The sequence below is a fragment of the Rana temporaria genome, chromosome 10, assembly GCF_905171775.1.
Source record: "Rana temporaria chromosome 10, aRanTem1.1, whole genome shotgun sequence".
Lineage (NCBI taxonomy): Eukaryota > Metazoa > Chordata > Amphibia > Anura > Ranidae > Rana > Rana temporaria.
The window spans coordinates 153,326,967-153,345,570 of record NC_053498.1 but is presented as its reverse complement, the minus strand read 5'-3'; the positions used below and the strand labels follow the sequence as shown (position 1 = coordinate 153,345,570).

At 50.0% G+C, this 18,604-nt stretch overlaps 1 protein-coding gene across 1 annotated transcript in view; it reads right to left on the bottom strand.

The window, feature by feature from the left end:
* The window catches only part of VPS13D (vacuolar protein sorting 13 homolog D), a 335,026-nt gene that overhangs the window by 245,388 nt on the left and 71,034 nt on the right, over positions 1-18,604 (bottom strand). The window contains exons 28-33 of the mRNA XM_040326719.1: positions 17,593-17,714; positions 16,469-16,681; positions 11,647-11,906; positions 10,326-10,459; positions 9,541-9,696; positions 8,039-8,243 (exon numbers count right to left, since the gene is read on the bottom strand). Of these exons, the coding sequence (XP_040182653.1) occupies positions 8,039-8,243; positions 9,541-9,696; positions 10,326-10,459; positions 11,647-11,906; positions 16,469-16,681; positions 17,593-17,714 (1,090 nt within the window). The remainder of the gene's footprint in view (positions 1-8,038; positions 8,244-9,540; positions 9,697-10,325; positions 10,460-11,646; positions 11,907-16,468; positions 16,682-17,592; positions 17,715-18,604) is intronic.

Here is an 18,604-nt window from a genome sequence, read left to right as displayed (position 1 = left end):
GTTTGACAAAATGGCATGTTTTGCATAGTGGTTTACGGCATTGGTACATGCCGACCAGAGGTATGAGGCAGGGCACAGCGGGTAGGTTTGGGGTGTATTTCAGTTTGCTGGGGGCGATTTTGCTTTTTAGATTTGGTGCTCTTCTGTAAATCACTTTTGGACGAGCAGGAAGGATCGATTTCAGATGAGGATCTTGTAGCAAGATATTCCAGTGTTTGGAAATAATAGCTTCCATATTTTTATGTTTTTGGTGGTAGGTGGTCAAAAACCTGGTGGAGCAGTCATCGGTGTTTTTCTTTGCTTTGGGGGTTGGTTTGTTTAAATAGTGATTGAAGGCATCTTCTATCAATTTTTCCGGATATTGTTTGTCTCTAAACTTCTGTTTGAGATTTTGGCTGAGAGTAATATAGTCGGAATCTTTGGTACAGTTTTGTCTTAGTCGACAAAACTGTCCTTTGGGGATATTGTTGGTCCAGTTGGATAGGTGGCAGCTCTTATAGTGCAAGTAAGAGTTACCAGCTGTAGGTTTTGTGTAGGTCTTAGTGCAGATGGTATGGTCTTCATGTCTCAACTCGAGGTCCAGGAAAGCCATGGTGAGGGGATCAGAAACAGAGGTGAATGACAGGCCGTAGGAATTGTGATTACAGTATTCTACAAACGGTTTGATGGAGTCGGTGGGGCCATCCCAGATGATAAGGATATCATCGATATACCTTCCGAAGAAGGCAATATGCGATGTAAAGGGGTTGTTATTGAAAATGTGATGGTTCTCCCAGAAACCCATCGCGAGATTAGCGTATGAGGGGGCAAAATTGGCTCCCATGGCAGTCCCCTGGATTTGCTGGTAGAAGGTGCCGTCAAAGGTGAAATAGTTATGTGTCAAGCAGAAGTTGGTGGCTTTATGGATGAAATTGGCCTGGCGGGGGTTGAGTAGTGGTTCCTGGAGAAGGGATTGTTCTAGGGCCATTAGTCCGAAAGAATGTGGTATGGATGTATACAATGAACATACGTCCAAGGACAGCCAACTGTAGGAGGGTTCCCACTGGTAGTGCGACAATAGTTCCAAAAGGTGTGAGCTGTCACGTATGAAAGATGGTAATTGGGAGACTATGGGTTGGAGAAATTGGTCAATATAGAGACTGAGACCAGTGGTGACGCTGTCCATGGCTGCGTCACCAAACACTGGAATATCTTGCTACAAGATCCTCATCTGAAATCGATCCTTCCTGCTCGTCCAAAAGTGATTTACAGAAGAGCACCAAATCTAAAAAGCAAAATCGCCCCCAGCAAACTGAAATACACCCCAAACCTACCCGCTGTGCCCTGCCTCATACCTCTGGTCGGCATGTACCAATGCCGTAAACCACTATGCAAAACATGCCATTTTGTCAAACATGGACAAAAAAGCTTTCAAACCAAACAAAAAACTTACCATTTGAAGGAATTCTTCAATTGCTCTTCGGACTTTGTCGTGTATGCCCTCACCTGCCCTTGCGGCTTGCTGTATGTGGGCCGCACCATTCGACCCCTGAGACAACGTTTTGGGGAACATCGAAGAAACATAGAAGGCGGCACCGACCCCCACAGTGTGCCTAAACACTTTACCACCACACACCAGCAATCAACCACAGGACTCTCAGTATGGGTTATAGAACAAATTAGCAACATCTTCACCCCAGCAGAAAGATTTAAAAAACTATGCGCCAGGGAAACGTATTGGATATACACCCTAGATGCCCTCTCTCCGGGTGGCATCAACGAAAGCATTGAGATTGCCACCATTCTATAACCCACTTATCACTATAACTTTATACCTTTATACATTTGCCCTCCCAAATACAGGTTCACGGGCATACATACGCTCCCCCTGTACATATCCGTAATTTTACACCTTTCATTCATACCTCCTTTTACTATATACTACGTACTATTATGCAGGTTGTGTATATGTATTTATATATTTATTTATTTATTTATGTATGTCTATACCACTGTATATATGAATCCTCTGCTGTTCTACTTCTGAACACCTAGCGCGTATGTAGACAATTTTTTATCTTTGTATTCTCTAAGGATCCATTTAATTAGACTCTATATCCACATGCTGTTGTACAGATACTGTGCACACTTTATGGACTCCATATCCACATGTTGTTGTATATATACTGTGCACACCCCATGGATCACTCTCCCCCCCCCCCACCCCCCCCCCTCATTCCCTCTCCCTCCCTTTCCCCCTCCCCCTTTCTGTCTCTTGTTTCCTCCCCACCCCTCTCCCCCCCCCCCCTTCCCCACTTCTTCTTCTTTCTCTTTTTTTCCCCCACTATCCTTCCCTTTTCAGCGCCCCCCTCCCTCCCCCCGTCCCTCCCCCACCCCCCCCCCTTTTTCTCCCCCCCCCCTTCTCCCTTTCTTCCCCCCCCCCCCCCCCTTTTTTACATCCTCAGCCACCCACACCCTACCCCATGGTATATTAGTGCCATTACTCCCACCTTATTCCTCCAGCTACTATATACTGACTAAAATCAAATTCACCTACAGTCAGTATCATATTAAATCATATTATATATCCATCACATCATAGTCAATAATATCAGCTCCCCACACATACTCCTCACCACATGGCCCCCCCTGCCACTTATACTGCACTTGTGACCTAAACATCGTTCTCACTAGTTCCCTTTATTCTTATTATTCTTATTCATATAAGTGCAGCCCACACACCCTCATTCATTACTTATCCATCATTGTCCCTCATTGCGTTCACACTACACTTAATTCTCCTCCAACACTGTCCCCGTCCTCTCCCCGTTCTGACACTTCCCATCACATTCCACCTTAGTCCCATTCACGGCCCCTCCTCCTCCCCCCGTTCGTTTAGATCTAACTTAATCTCTCATTGCCCGCCCTCGTCCTATACGCCCGTCTCCTATTCACACATTGACACTCCTTGATTCACGCCCACACTTCCTTCCTTCACATCACTCCGCATTCCGTCCCGCCCCACCTTCGCCTTGCTCCGCCCCCTCCACACCAATAAATACTAGTTCCGTGCCCCTCCTCCGCTATGCTTGAGAAAGGAGTGTAAGCAGCAAAATCCATCAGCTGTTTTTGAGACTCTGAAACGCGTCGCATACCAGTGACGTCATCCGCCCTCGCCAGCCTTCCACGTGCGCTCCAGACCTCGGGTTGAGAACCATCTACATCCCCATGGATGCCATCCTTCGGATGAAATAGTGACCTCCCCGCACAGCGCTCCCTCTGACTGGAAAAGGAACTTACCTCCTCGGATGACAGCTCACCCAGCCTAAAAGAAACCTTTACGTGCCTGTTCCATACTGCTCAAATGTGAGTGCAACAACCACATGTATTTGTTTTTTAACCATTAAATTGTTTTTAAGCTACTACACCCAGAGGCGCCTCTCTCCTTGCCTTTTTTCTAGTGATTAACCACTTGGTTTCCAGCCCATAGTCAAAAGACGTCCTGTTTTTAAAGATGGATATCTCAGTAACGGCAGCAGCAGCTGCCACAACTGAGGTATCCATCTTTAGTGCCGACGGTCCTGTACACGATAACGGCGGTCTCCGCGGCGGATTCGCCGCGAGATCGCCGTTATCGGTGGCGGGAGAGGGGCCCCCGCCCTCCCGCCGCTGTCCCGCGCCCTCTGCCGCTTACCGGAGCCGTCGGTAGCGGCGGAGGGGATCGCGACCATCCGGCAGCTGAGCGGGGACGAGACTGAAGGAAAAATCTCCTTCGCCCATCCCTCATAGCTCTGCTGGGCGAAAGTGACGTCAAAACGTCAGTCCCGCCCAGCCTCTTAAAGAGACATTTTTTTTTTTTTGTCATTTGAAAAAATGACATTTCCAAAATTTTTTTTTTTTTGCATTTAAGCCCAAATATGAGATCTGAGGTCTTTTTGACCCCAGATCTCATATTTAAGAGGACCTGTCATGCTTTTTTCTATTACAAGGGATGTTTACATTCCTTGTAATAGGAATAAAAGTGATAATTTTTTTTTTTTTTTTTATTTCAGTGTTAAAAATTGTAAAATAACTAAAAATAAATGCGAAAAGCAAAAAAAATAATTTTTAAAGCGCCCCGTCCCGACGAGCTCGCGCGTAGAAGCGAACGTATACGCGAGTAGCGCAGACATATGAAAACGGTATTCAAACCACACAAGTGAGGTATCGCCGCGATCGTTAGAGCGAGAGCAATAATTCTAGCCTTAGGCCTACTCTGCAACTCAAAAAATGCAACCTGTAGAATTTTTTAAACGTCGCCTATCAAGATTTTTAAGGGTAAAAGTTTGACGCCATGCCACGAGCGGGCGCAATTTTTAAGCGTGACATGTTGGGTATCATTTTACTCGGCGTAACATTATCTTTCACAATATATAAAAAAATTGGGCCAAATTTATTGTTGTCTTATTTTTTTTTTTTTTATTTAAAAAATTTAATTTTTTCCAAAAAAAGTGCGCTTGTAAGACCGCTGCGCAAATACGGTGTGACAAAAAGTATTGCAATGACTGCCATTTTATTCTCTAGGGTGTTAGAAAAAATATATATATAATGTTTGGGGGTTTTAAGTAATATTCTAGCAAAAAAAACTGTTTTAGTCTCGTAAACACTGAATCTGAAAAACAGGCTCAGTAACGAAGTGGATAATGAGGAAGAGGATCTTCATTTCAAGCCATCATGACAGGAATCCACTACATCATCAATCTCTTAAAAGATTCTCATAAGCAGCTTCTGAATCACCAACTATCAAATTTAGTTGGACAAACAAGACAATTGGCTGTTCCTAGAAGAAGACGACTCAACAAAAATCTGAGGAACCCTCCCAGGGAGCAGGTACAGCTGTACCAACACAGGTCCCTACACTGATGGCGGCTGCCACTCCAGTAACCGGAGGGTCTTCCCATCAGCACTCTATTTACCTTTCTGCAGCTTCTGCAGAAGCTTTAAGGTTCGACAAAACATCGCCCAAACATAATCACCTGTAAAAAGTGTCTGAGATGTTGGTGGTAAACAGCCTGCTAGGCCCGAGGGGAACCGAACCAAGACCTACAAAAGCCGCCTCATATCCAAAAATTGCCAAGAGTGTAAATGTAGACATTAAGCTTTAAGGTTAATCAAAAATATAACACTCTAAAGGGAAAGGTAGAACAAAGGGGGAGTATGGAAGAGAGGGAGGAAAGGGGGGAGAAGGGAAGGTTGGAGGAAGAAGGTGGTGAGGGTTGGGGGGAACCCCCACAGCCCTTCCTTACCCGCAATCTTCCATCCCCCTACTTTCCTCCCTCTCTGCCTCTTCCATACTCCTCCTCCCCTTGTTCTACCTTTCCCTTTAGAATGTGATATTTTTGTTTAACCTTAAAGCATAATGTCTACATTTACACTCTTGGCAACTTTTGGATATGAGGCGGCTTTTGGAGGACTTGGTTTGGTTCCCCCCGGGCCTAGCAGGCTGTTTACCACCAACATCTCAAGCACGTTTTTACAAGTGATATGTTTGATCTATGTATTGTCGATCGACATAAAGTAATTGATTATGTTGTGAAGTTTGAAGGCCGGTATGTTTTGAGGCGTGTGTTGGACCGGCTATAAGAGGAGGTTGAAGGCCGGTATGTTTTGAGGCGTGTGTTGGACTGGCTATAAGTGAAGGTTGAAGGCCGGTATGTTTTGAGGCGTGTGTTGGACCGGCTATAAGAGGAGGTTGAAGGCCGGTATGTTTTGAGGCGTGTGTTGGACCGGCTATAAGTGGAGGTTGAAGGCCGGTATGTTTTGAGGCGTGTGTTGGACCGGCTATAAGTGAAGGTTGAAGGCCGGTATGTTTTGAGGTGTGTGTTGGACTGGCTATAAGTGGAGGTTGAAGGCCGGTATGTTTTTGAGGCGTGTGTTGGACCGGCTATAAGTGAAGTTTGGAGGCCGGAATGTTTTTTGAGGCGTGTGTTGGACCGGCTATAAGTGGAGGTTGAAGGCCGGTATGTTTTTGAGGCGTGTGTTGGACCGGCTATAAGTGAAGGTTGAAGGCCGGTATGTTTTGAGGCGTGTGTTGGACCGGCTATAAGAGGAGGTTGAAGGCCGGTATGTTTTGAGGCGTGTGTTGGACTGGCTATAAGTGAAGGTTGAAGGCCGGTATGTTTTGAGGCGTGTGTTGGACCGGCTATAAGTGAAGGTTGAAGGCCGGTATGTTTTTGAGGCGTGTGTTGGACCGGCTATAAGTGAAGGTTGAAGGCCGGTTTGTTTTTGAGGCGTGTGTTGGACTGGCTATAAGTGAAGGTTGAAGGCCGGTATGTTTTGAGGCGTGTGTTGGACCGGCTATAAGTGGAGGTTGAAGGCCGGTATGTTTTTGAGGCGTGTGTTGGACCGGCTATAAGTGAAGGTTGAAGGCCGGTATGTTTTGAGGCGTGTGTTGGACTGGCTATAAGTGGAGGTTGAAGGCCGGTATGTTTTTGAGGCGTTTGTTGGACCGGCTATAAGTGAAGTTTGGAGGCCGGAATGTTTTTTGAGGCGTGTGTTGGACCGGCTATAAGTGGAGGTTGAAGGCCGGTATGTTTTTGAGGCGTGTGTTGGACCGGCTATAAGTGAAGGTTGAAGGCCGGTATGTTTTGAGGTGTGTGTTGGACTGGCTATAAGTGGAGGTTGAAGGCCGGTATGTTTTTGAGGCGTTTGTTGGACCGGCTATAAGTGAAGTTTGGAGGCCGGAATGTTTTTTGAGGCGTTTGTTGGACCGGCTATAAGTGGAGGTTGAAGGCCGGTATGTTTTGAGGTGTGTGTTGGACTGGCTATAAGTGGAGGTTGAAGGCCGGTATGTTTTTGAGGCGTTTGTTGGACCGGCTATAAGTGAAGTTTGGAGGCCGGAATGTTTTTTGAGGCGTTTGTTGGACTGGCTATAAGTGGAGGTTGAAGGCCGGTATGTTTTGAGGCGTGTGTTGGACCGGCTATAAGTGGAGGTTGAAGGCCGGTATGTTATTGAGGCGTTTGTTGGACTGGCTATAAGTGGAGGTTGGAACTCTTTTTGTCTTCAGAGGTGGGAGAAGTCTTTCCAGCTTTCTTTAGGCTTTCTCTGCTGGAGAAATGAGAACTCTTCCCACCAGTGAGGTCTTTATTGTGCGAGAGCCCGTAGCTCTCGGAGCGCCATTACTAGTAAAAAAAAAATATTAATAAAAATGCCATAAAAAGACCCCCTATTTTGTAAACACTATAACTTTTGCGCAAACCAATCAATAAACGTTTATTTTTTTTACGAAAAATATGTAGAAAAATATGTATCAGACTAAACTGAGGAAATAAATTTTTTTTTTATATATTTTTGGGGGATATTTATTACAGCAAAAAGTAAAAAATATTCATTTTTTTCAAAATTGTCGTTCTATTTTTGTTTATAGTGCAAAAACTAAAAACCGCAAGAGGTGATCAAATACCATCAAAAGAAAGCTCTATTTGTGGGAAAAAAACAACGCTAATTTTGTTTGGGAACCACGTCGCACGACCGAGCAATTGTCAGTTAAAGCGACGCAGTGCCGAATCGCAAAAAGTGCTCTGGTCTTTGACCAGCAATATGGTCCGGGGGTTAAGTGGTTAAAGGCGAGCTGTTAATAGAAAGTTCATTTTTAGGGTGAAACTCCACTTTAATATTAAGGCTGTAACTAAAGATTATTTTCATAATCAATTAGTTGGCCGATTATTGTTTTGATTAATAACCACAAAAAAAAGGGGAGATCATTTTGCTGCGATTTGCATTTTTACTTTTTTTTGGGCCAATTTGTTGTTGGGCAGATTAAAAAGCACAAATTGCCACAAAAACACCTTACATGCTTTTCTGCAGCTTCTGCATTGGAGTACATTGAACCAAAATAGCACCGTTTTGAGTTAAAAAAAGTCCCCGCCCCTTTCCAAATACACAGCAGCTGAAAAAAGCGTAGATGTGAACGTGTCCCATAGGAAAACATGGAAATGAACTGTAGTGAGTTTCTGCAAAAAGCACCAAAACACATGTCCAGTGACATCACCACGATTGTCAGCAGAGTGGACTTCCTACCTAGGAGGGGATCCATGACGTGTCTCGGGGTCTCTCTGACACTCTCATTCTCCTTGGTGACTCCGGATGGACCGGGCGATGCCGCCGAGGGGTCAGGAGCTCCGGAATCCGAGGCGCTCGTCTGCTCCGGGATGGATTTGGCAATAGCCAGAAATAACAGCACATCGTTATATGACAGTCTGATGTCCATTGTCTGTAGCTGGATCTATCACAAATACAAAACAATTCGGGGTTAAGATCTGTCCCGACTGCAGGCTGCGCTAAACATGCGTGTGTTGTAGGACATTTCCCTCCATACATTACATCGCTTGGTGGGCAGAAGTCGGATCATTAAAGCGGGGGTTCACCCAAATTTTTTTTTTTTTAACATGACGTTCAGCCGAGTTGTCAGAATGACAATCGGCTGTTTTATTTTTTTTCAGTGCAGCACATACCGTATTTTCACCGCCACCTCCGGGTATGTAATGTGCAGGGACTAGGAATTGACATCCTTCCGACTGGCGCATACAGCGCGTCACTAGTTGCCGAAAGAAGCCGGACTGCGAGTCGGCTCTATACGGCGCCTGCGCACCGACGTTCGGCTTCTTTCGGCAACTAGTGACGCGCTGTATGCGCCGGTCGGAAGGATGTCAATCATTAAGGAACGCCCAGTCCCGCACATTACTAACCCGGAAGCGGTGGTGAAAATACGGTATGTGCTGCGTTTGAGAAAAAAAAAAAAACAGCCGATTGTCATTCTGACAACTCAGCTGAATGTCATGTTAAAAAAATTTTTGGGGGTGAACCCCCGCTTTAACAACTTCTGGACCACCCACTGTTATACGTCGGTACTTTCAGGTTGAATACTGTTGTTATTGCAACAGATAGATACCATAGGGCGGTCCTCTTTCAGATAAAAGTGGTCTCCGTGGCGGATTCGCCAACAGATTGCTTTTATCAGCAGCAGAAGAGGTGACCACCCCCTCCCGCCTCAAAGACAGGTATCCGCTTCCCCCTCACCCCAAAAGGTGCAAAATGTGGCACCGGAGGGGGTGGAGACAAATGAGCGGAAGTTAAAATTCAGTTGTTGGCACAGAAAACTACTGTATTTTGCTGAAGTCTTGCAATGCACAATGTCACCGACAGGCTGAAGGTAGAATTTGTAATTCCTGGAATTAGCCTCTCATATATGAGGAGCCTCCATGCTTTATGACAGTGATGACCAACCCCGTCCTCAGGACCCACTAACAGGCCAGGTTTGCAGGATAACTGAAATACATGACAGGTGATATCATTGGCTGCTCAGTGATTGCAGAATTCTAGTCTGCATCTCCCCAAGGAAATACATAAAACCTGGCCTGTTAGTGGGTCCTGAGGACAGGAGGAGATGACCGCTGTTTTATGAGCCTCCATGTTGGAGGATCATCTCCCACCAACCAAGAGAAACCTCAGACAGATCTCATCTCATCCCTAGTCAGGTCATGTTCTGAGTGCTGAAAGGTACATCCCATTCCCATCATTACCTCCAGGATGGGGGGAAAGTCCTCGGTGTTGAACGCATCCATCAGCCCAGAGCTGCTCTGATAATTGGAATTCCCCACCAGCTCTATCTGAACATGGACGGGGTCTATGATGGACAGAGCCGTGTCCTGCTCATTCCCCAAGCGGCAGCTGAAGACCTGCAAAACAAAGAAGAATCCCACCAGTTATAATGAGGGGAGGTTATTAGAAGATACACCGGGATATAGCCACAGGAATGCCCATGCTCACCCCTTTGTGGCATGTCTGTGGCTACATGCCGGTTGTATGTGGCTTTTGGTGTGAGTTTTCTTTCCTTCGATATAGAACCACAAACAATATATATTGGATATGTTTTGTGTTACAATTTTGTATGTTTATTTCACAAATCGATGTATTTTCAGCGTGTATACCTTTTGTAATCTCCTGAAGAAGCGGCTCCCAACAGCGAAACATGTTGAGAGTTTGACAGGTCATACCCTCACCCCTCCACGAGGGACTTCTCATAGAGGAGGCTCCCTTGGTGGGGATGTAGGAACCGTTTAGAAGGGATTCTACCTTTGTTTTCATGGTTTGTAATATTTTCACACCATCTTATTCGCTTTATGGATTGTTTTTCTTTGTATTTGTAATAAAATGTTCTGCTTTAACAGATTTAAATTGTTAATGTCCTTTGAGGATGCCAACAAAATCCCGCCGCCCCATTGCACTCCTAATTTCCTACGGAATAAAGATGTATGGAGGCCAAACAGAGGCACAAAGTGACGGATGATCGGTGTCCTGGTCTTACCTCGATCCCGAATAAACTGCCAGAGAACGGACGATCCACCAGTTTTGGTTTGTAGGTCAGAACGGTCGTTCCCTTCAGGATGATGGCATTCGTATCGACACAAGACGCGTCTTCAACAACGACGAACTCCGTTCCTGCAGGAAGTCCGAGAAATCTCCGTTACAGTCGCAAACATTTTACATGAAAATAAAAGATCTCTGCAACAATATTGTACAGAGCGGTCCCCTTACCTCTTCTTTGGGGGTCCCCCATCAACGCTCTCTGCTCCTCCTTACTTCTCAGAGCCCCCAAAAGCAAGCCATGGGGGCACTTGCTCAGGTGAACTCCCGAGCCGGGATGTGTGTATCTATAGACACACACAGCGTGACTCAGCCACGCCCCCCACTCCCTCCTCACATAATATGATTGACAGCAGCAGAAGCCAATGGCTCCCACTTCTCTCACTGAAGCCTCAGAGTCCAGGAAGAGAGGAGTGGAGAGAGGGGGTCCTGGCGGGGGCAGCACTAGATTGTAAGTGGTCAGGTACGTGTTTAGGATTCGGGGGGGGGGGGGCACATGAAAGGTTTTCAATGTTGCCAACCAGGAAGGACTGAGGACTGGTTCCTCACTGTGAATGAGGCTCAACCTAGAAGGCCGGCGGCCCCGTTCCCATCAACACCGAGGGCGGCACGGCGGCTGGATTTTGGCAGCAGATGGGAACGGTTTTCGAAGCTTTCTCCAGACTAGGGGTCTCCAAACTTTCTAAACAAAAGTGTCAGTTTACTGTCCTTCAGAGCTCAGGAGCGCCGCACTGCGGCAAGTGTAGAGTAGAAAAGGTCCCAACGTCAGTGGGGAAAAAAATCCCCATTGTTTGTTTCAGAGAGAAATTGTACCCCATTATTGGGGTACGTGGGAGGAATAGTGTCCCATTATTGGGGTACGTGGGAGGAAACGTGTCCCATTATTGGGGTACGTGGGAGGAAACGTGTCCCATTATTGGGGTACGTGGGAGGAATAGTGTCCCATTATTGGGGTACGTGGGAGGAAACGTGTCCCATTATTGGGGTACGTGGGAGGAATAGTGTCCCATTATTGGGGTACGTGGGAGGAATAGTGTCCCATTATTGGGGTACGTGGGAGGAAACGTGTCCCATCATTGGGGTACGTGGGGGGAATGAGGCCCCATTGCTGGTATTCGTGAATGAAAGTGTCCCAAGGGCCGGATAAAACCAAGTAAAGGGCCGCATCTGGCCCCCGGGGCCGCGGTTTGGTCACCACTGCTCTAGACGGTCAGAGCTGAATATAATAATGTGAAGAGGAAACGCACGCGGGGACCACTCACCTGTAACGTTGATCTTGACCTCCAGCTGTTTTTCGGGGGTCAGCTGTACAGACGACCTCTTGGTGACAACTCCGGATTTCACAGTTTTGGGGATCACGAGCAAAGAGGTGCCGCCCCGGTCTTCCTGGAGACGGGGGTCCTGATGCAATTTGTCACTCGGCGTCTGTAGAAAATTATGCACGAGCATCAACCAATCAAATATCAGGAAGACTCGCAGGTTGTTCAGGACGACGGTGAAGCAGGAGGAGTCCTTCGTTGATCTGAAGAGAGAAGTAAAAGTGAAAACTAAGGAGCATCAAACCCACAGACTCCGAGATTCCTGGATAAAGACTTCATAAGAATCACATTGGGATAGAAGGTCGGGACTCAGAGATAGAAGATTCAGAACTTTACTTGTGTCCGACTCTTCATCTCCAGGTCAGTCTCACCTGAGAGAGCCCACACGGCAAGTCTCACCTGAGAGAGCCCACATGGCAAGTCTCACCTGAGAGGGGACATGGCAAGTCTCACCTGAGAGAGCCCACACGGCAAGTCTCACCTGAGAGAGGGGACATGGCAAGTCTCACCTGAGAGGGGACATGGCAAGTCTCACCTGAGAGAGCCCACACGGCAAGTCTCACCTGAGAGAGGGGACATGGCAAGTCTCACCTGAGAGGGGACATGGCAAGTCTCACCTGAGAGAGCCCACACGGCAAGTCTCACCTGAGAGAGGGGACATGGCAAGTCTCACCTGAGAGAGCCCACATGGCAAGTCTCACCTGAGAGCCCACACGGCAAGTCTCACCTGAGAGAGCCCACACGGCAAGTCTCACCTGAGAGAGCCCACACGGCAAGTCTCACCTGAGAGAGGGGACATGGCAAGTCTCACCTGAGAGAGCCCACACGGCAAGTCTCACCTGAGAGAGCCCACACGGCAAGTCTCACCTGAGAGAGCCCACACGGCAAGTCTCACCTGAGAGAGCCCACACGGCAAGTCTCACCTGAGAGAGGGGACATGGCAAGTCTCACCTGAGAGAGCCCACACGGCAAGTCTCACCTGAGAGAGGGGACATGGCAAGTCTCACCTGAGAGAGCCCACACGGCAAGTCTCACCTGAGAGAGCCCACATGGCAAGTCTCACCTGAGAGAGGGGACATGGCAAGTCTCACCTGAGAGAGGGGACATGGCAAGTCTCACCTGAGAGAGCCCACATGGCAAGTCTCACCTGAGAGAGCCCACACGGCAAGTCTCACCTGAGAGAGCCCACACGGCAAGTCTCACCTGAGAAAGCCCACACGGCAAGTCTCACCTGAGAAAGCCCACACGGCAAGTCTCACCTGAGAGAGCCCACACGGCAAGTCTCACCTGAGAGAGCCCACACGGCAAGTCTCACCTGAGAGAGGGGACATGGCAAGTCTCACCTGAGAGAGGGGACATGGCAAGTCTCACCTGAGAGAGCCCACATGGCAAGTCTCACCTGAGAGAGCCCACACGGCAAGTCTCACCTGAGAGAGCCCACATGGCAAGTCTCACCTGAGAGAGGGGACATGGCAAGTCTCACCTGAGAGAGGGGACATGGCAAGTCTCACCTGAGAGAGGGGACATGGCAAGTCTCACCTGAGAGAGGGGACATGGCAAGCCTCACCTGAGAGAGCCCACATGGCAAGTCTCACCTGAGAGAGCCCACATGGCAAGTCTCACCTGAGAGAGGGGACATGGCAAGCCTCACCTGAGAGAGCCGACATGGCAAGTCTCACCTGAGAGAGCCGACATGGCAAGTCTCACCTGAGAGAGCCCACATGGCAAGTCTCACCTGAGAGAGCCCACATGGCAAGTCTCACCTGAGAGAGCCCACATGGCAAGTCTCACCTGAGAGAGCCCACACGGCAAGTCTCACCTGAGAGAGCCCACACGGCAAGTCTCACCTGAGAGAGCCCACACGGCAAGTCTCACCTGAGAGAGGGGAGGTGACATGGGACGTCTCACCTGAGAGGGGACATGGCAAGTCTCACCTGAGAGAGCCCACATGGCAAGTCTCACCTGAGAGAGCCCACATGGCAAGTCTCACCTGAGAGAGCCCACATGGCAAGTCTCACCTGAGAGAGCCCACATGGCAAGTCTCACCTGAGAGAGCCCACATGGCAAGTCTCACCTGAGAGAGCCCACATGGCAAGTCTCACCTGAGAGAGCCCACATGGCAAGTCTCACCTGAGAGAGCCCACATGGCAAGTCTCACCTGAGAGAGCCCACATGGCAAGTCTCACCTGAGAGAGCCCACATGGCAAGTCTCACCTGAGAGAGGGGACATGGCAAGTCTCACCTGAGAGAGCCCACACGGCAAGTCTCACCTGAGAGAGCCCACACGGCAAGTCTCACCTGAGAGAGCCCACACGGCAAGTCTCACCTGAGAGAGCCCACACGGCAAGTCTCACCTGAGAGAGCCCACACGGCAAGTCTCACCTGAGAGAGCGGACATGGCAAGTCTCACCTGAGAGAGCCCACATGGCAAGTCTCACCTGAGAGCCCACACGGCAAGTCTCACCTGAGAGAGCCCACACGGCAAGTCTCACCTGAGAGAGCCCACACGGCAAGTCTCACCTGAGAGAGCCCACACGGCAAGTCTCACCTGAGAGAGCCCACACGGCAAGTCTCACCTGAGAGAGGGGACATGGCAAGTCTCACCTGAGAGAGGGGACATGGCAAGTCTCACCTGAGAGAGCGGACATGGCAAGTCTCACCTGAGAGAGCCCACATGGCAAGTCTCACCTGAGAGAGCCCACATGGCAAGTCTCACCTGAGAGAGCCCACATGGCAAGTCTCACCTGAGAGAGCCCACATGGCAAGTCTCACCTGAGAGAGCCCACATGGCAAGTCTCACCTGAGAGAGGGGACATGGCAAGTCTCACCTGAGAGAGGGGACATGGCAAGTCTCACCTGAGAGAGGGGACATGGCAAGTCTCACCTGAGAGAGGGGACATGGCAAGTCTCACCTGAGAGAGGGGACATGGCAAGTCTCACCTGAGAGAGCCCACATGGCAAGTCTCACCTGAGAGAGCCCACATGGCAAGTCTCACCTGAGAGAGCCCACATGGCAAGTCTCACCTGAGAGAGCCCACATGGCAAGTCTCACCTGAGAGAGCCCACATGGCAAGTCTCACCTGAGAGAGCCCACATGGCAAGTCTCACCTGAGAGAGGGGACATGGCAAGTCTCACCTGAGAGAGGGGACATGGCAAGTCTCACCTGAGAGAGCCCACACGGCAAGTCTCACCTGAGAGAGCCCACACGGCAAGTCTCACCTGAGAGAGCCCACACGGCAAGTCTCACCTGAGAGAGGGGACATGGCAAGTCTCACCTGAGAGAGCCCACATGGCAAGTCTCACCTGAGAGCCCACACGGCAAGTCTCACCTGAGAGAGCCCACACGGCAAGTCTCACCTGAGAGAGCCCACACGGCAAGTCTCACCTGAGAGAGCCCACACGGCAAGTCTCACCTGAGAGAGCCCACACGGCAAGTCTCACCTGAGAGAGCCCACACGGCAAGTCTCACCTGAGAGAGCCCACACGGCAAGTCTCACCTGAGAGAGGGGACATGGCAAGTCTCACCTGAGAGAGGGGACATGGCAAGTCTCACCTGAGAGAGGGGACATGGCAAGTCTCACCTGAGAGAGCCCACATGGCAAGTCTCACCTGAGAGAGCCCACACGGCAAGTCTCACCTGAGAGAGCCCACATGGCAAGTCTCACCTGAGAGAGGGGACATGGCAAGTCTCACCTGAGAGAGGGGACATGGCAAGTCTCACCTGAGAGAGCCCACATGGCAAGTCTCACCTGAGAGAGCCCACATGGCAAGTCTCACCTGAGAGAGCCCACATGGCAAGTCTCACCTGAGAGAGCCCACACGGCAAGTCTCACCTGAGAGAGCCCACACGGCAAGTCTCACCTGAGAGAGCCCACACGGCAAGTCTCACCTGAGAGAGGGGACATGGCAAGTCTCACCTGAGAGAGCCCACATGGCAAGTCTCACCTGAGAGAGCCCACACGGCAAGTCTCACCTGAGAGAGCCCACATGGCAAGTCTCACCTGAGAGAGCCCACATGGCAAGTCTCACCTGAGAGAGCCCACATGGCAAGTCTCACCTGAGAGAGGGGACATGGCAAGTCTCACCTGAGAGAGGGGACATGGCAAGTCTCACCTGAGAGAGGGGACATGGCAAGTCTCACCTGAGAGAGGGGACATGGCAAGCCTCACCTGAGAGAGGGGACATGGCAAGTCTCACCTGAGAGAGCCGACATGGCAAGTCTCACCTGAGAGAGGGGACATGGCAAGTCTCACCTGAGAGAGCCGACATGGCAAGTCTCACCTGAGAGAGGGGACATGGCAAGTCTCACCTGAGAGAGGGGACATGGCAAGCCTCACCTGAGAGAGGGGACATGGCAAGTCTCACCTGAGAGAGCCCACATGGCAAGTCTCACCTGAGAGAGCCCACACGGCAAGTCTCACCTGAGAGAGCCGACATGGCAAGTCTCACCTGAGAGAGCCGACATGGCAAGTCTCACCTGAGAGAGCCCACACGGCAAGTCTCACCTGAGAGAGGGGACATGGCAAGTCTCACCTGAGAGAGCCCACATGGCAAGTCTCACCTGAGAGAGCCCACATGGCAAGTCTCACCTGAGAGAGGGGACATGGCAAGTCTCACCTGAGAGAGGGGAGGTGACATGGGACGTCTCACCTGAGAGGGGACATGGCAAGTCTCACCTGAGAGAGGGGAGGTGACATGGCAAGTCTCACCTGAGAGGGGAGGGGACATGGGACGTCTCACCTGAGAGGGGAGGGGACGTCTCACCTGTGGTGGAGTTCTATCTGCAGGGAGCCGGGATTGCTGTGCGATTTGGAAGGTTGCAGGATGCAGTTGAACATGTTGGTTTTCGGAGTAGAGGGCGCAATGTGGCGCACATATCGGGTGTCAAATGCCATCATAGAATGGGAAACCAAGTTTATGGACTTCGTTTGGTTTGAAAAGCTCTCAAAAAGCAGTTTGGATTTTTTAAAGTCAAACCTAAAAGGATAAAAACAATTATAAAGAGAGTCAGAAATCACAACCCCCACTTTACAGAGTAACTCCACTTTAACTGAGAAAAACAAAGCCCCCCCGGGGGGGTGATCTCTGTACATTGCAGGGATTGTAACACTTTGTAGAAGATTCCGACCTTTTGTTGCTGTGAAGAAATAGCCGTTTGTCCCCCCATGACCTGGGCTGACTGTATGGGAGGGTCTGGTCCATCATAATCACCTGGTGCACTCTCAGTGTTCTCATGAGGAAAGTCGCAGGTTCTGCATCCCTGGGGGGTATCACATGCTAACTAAAATGTCTATTGCAGGGGATGCCTAAAATCTGACTTGCATTCTATGCTTCAGGGGAAATCGGTGAGCCAATCACACATTCCTGGGGGGCGGTCCTTATACGATCTGTGTACAGAGCGCCCCCAGGTGGCCACAGAAAAGGACAGCGGCTGCCGATTGGGAAGGAAAGGGAATTTTAATTACAATGTGACTTGTGTAGAAATTTGTTACTTTTTGTTTCCCCGGAAAGTGGAGAACTTCCCCCAAAACAGATTCTTCCCTCCCCCACCTCTCACATATTATTATATAATCACGGTGAGGTCTCTCTTGCCTAGGGGAGAATAACGCCCCCCCTCCCCCCAATTATGTGCCGCGGGGTTCAGGCTCCGCTTGAGACTTGCGGCACATCTGCGGGTTTCCGGTTTCTGAACCTCGCGGTGTCTGCGCATGCACAGACGTGCCGCGGAGCTCTGCTGGGACCCCGATGGCTGGACAGGGACCTTCCGACCATCTGAGCAGGAGCCGCCCCAACAAAGATGGCGGCACCAGATGGGGGCGGGGCCAAAGGGGGACTGAAGTTCCTCCAACTAATTGTACCGCCAGTGACAACTTCTACAGAACACTCACCGCGCCAACGAGCGCTCCTCCCCCTCCTCCTCCTCCTCGCGGTCCTCCAGAAGCTCCAGACTGACGTTCACCATATCAATGAGGAAAGACACGGCGGTGTACACCTCCCCGCTCAGCACCGTCTGCAGAGAGAGGGGACACCGGGAATGCTCATCGCCTGGCTGTCATATAAAGGGGACCGTGTGCTGATCATTGCCATCTATGGAACTGTCCTCCCCTCTCAGGACATGGAATAGTCCTCCCCCCCCTATCAGGACATGGAATAGTCCTCCCCCCTCTCAGGACATGGAATAGTCCTCCCCCCTATCAGGACATGGAATAGTCCTCCCCCCCTATCAGGACATGGAATAGTCCTCCCCCCCTATCAGGACATGGAATAGTCCTCCCCCTCTCAGGACATGGAATAGTCCTCCCCCCTCTCAGGACATGGAATAGTCCTCCCCCCCTATCAGGACATGGAATAGTCCTCCCCCCCTATCAGGACATGGAATAGTCCTCCCCCCCTATCAGGACATGGAATAGTCCTCCCCCCTCTCAGGACATGGAATAGTCCTCCCCCCTCTCAGGACATGGAATAGTCCTCCCCCCCTCTCAGGACATGGAATAGTCCTCCCCCCTCTCAGGACATGGAATAGTCCTCCCCCCTCCTCTCAGGACATGGAATAGTCCTCCCCCCCTATCAGGACATGGAATAGTCCTCCCCTCTCAGGACATGGAATAGTCTTCTCCCCCTCTCAGGACATGGAATAGTCCTCCCCCCCTATCAGGACATGGAATAGTCCTCCCCCCTCTCAGGACATGGAATAGTCCTCCCCCCTCTCAGGACATGGAATAGTCCTCCCCCCCTATCAGGACATGGAATAGTCCTCCCCTCTCAGGACATGGAATAGTCTTCTCCTCTCAGGACATGGAATAGTCTTCTCCCCCTCTCAGGACATGGAATAGTCCTCCCCCCCTATCAGGACATGGAATAGTCCTCCCCTATCAGGACATGGAATAGTCCTCCCCCCTC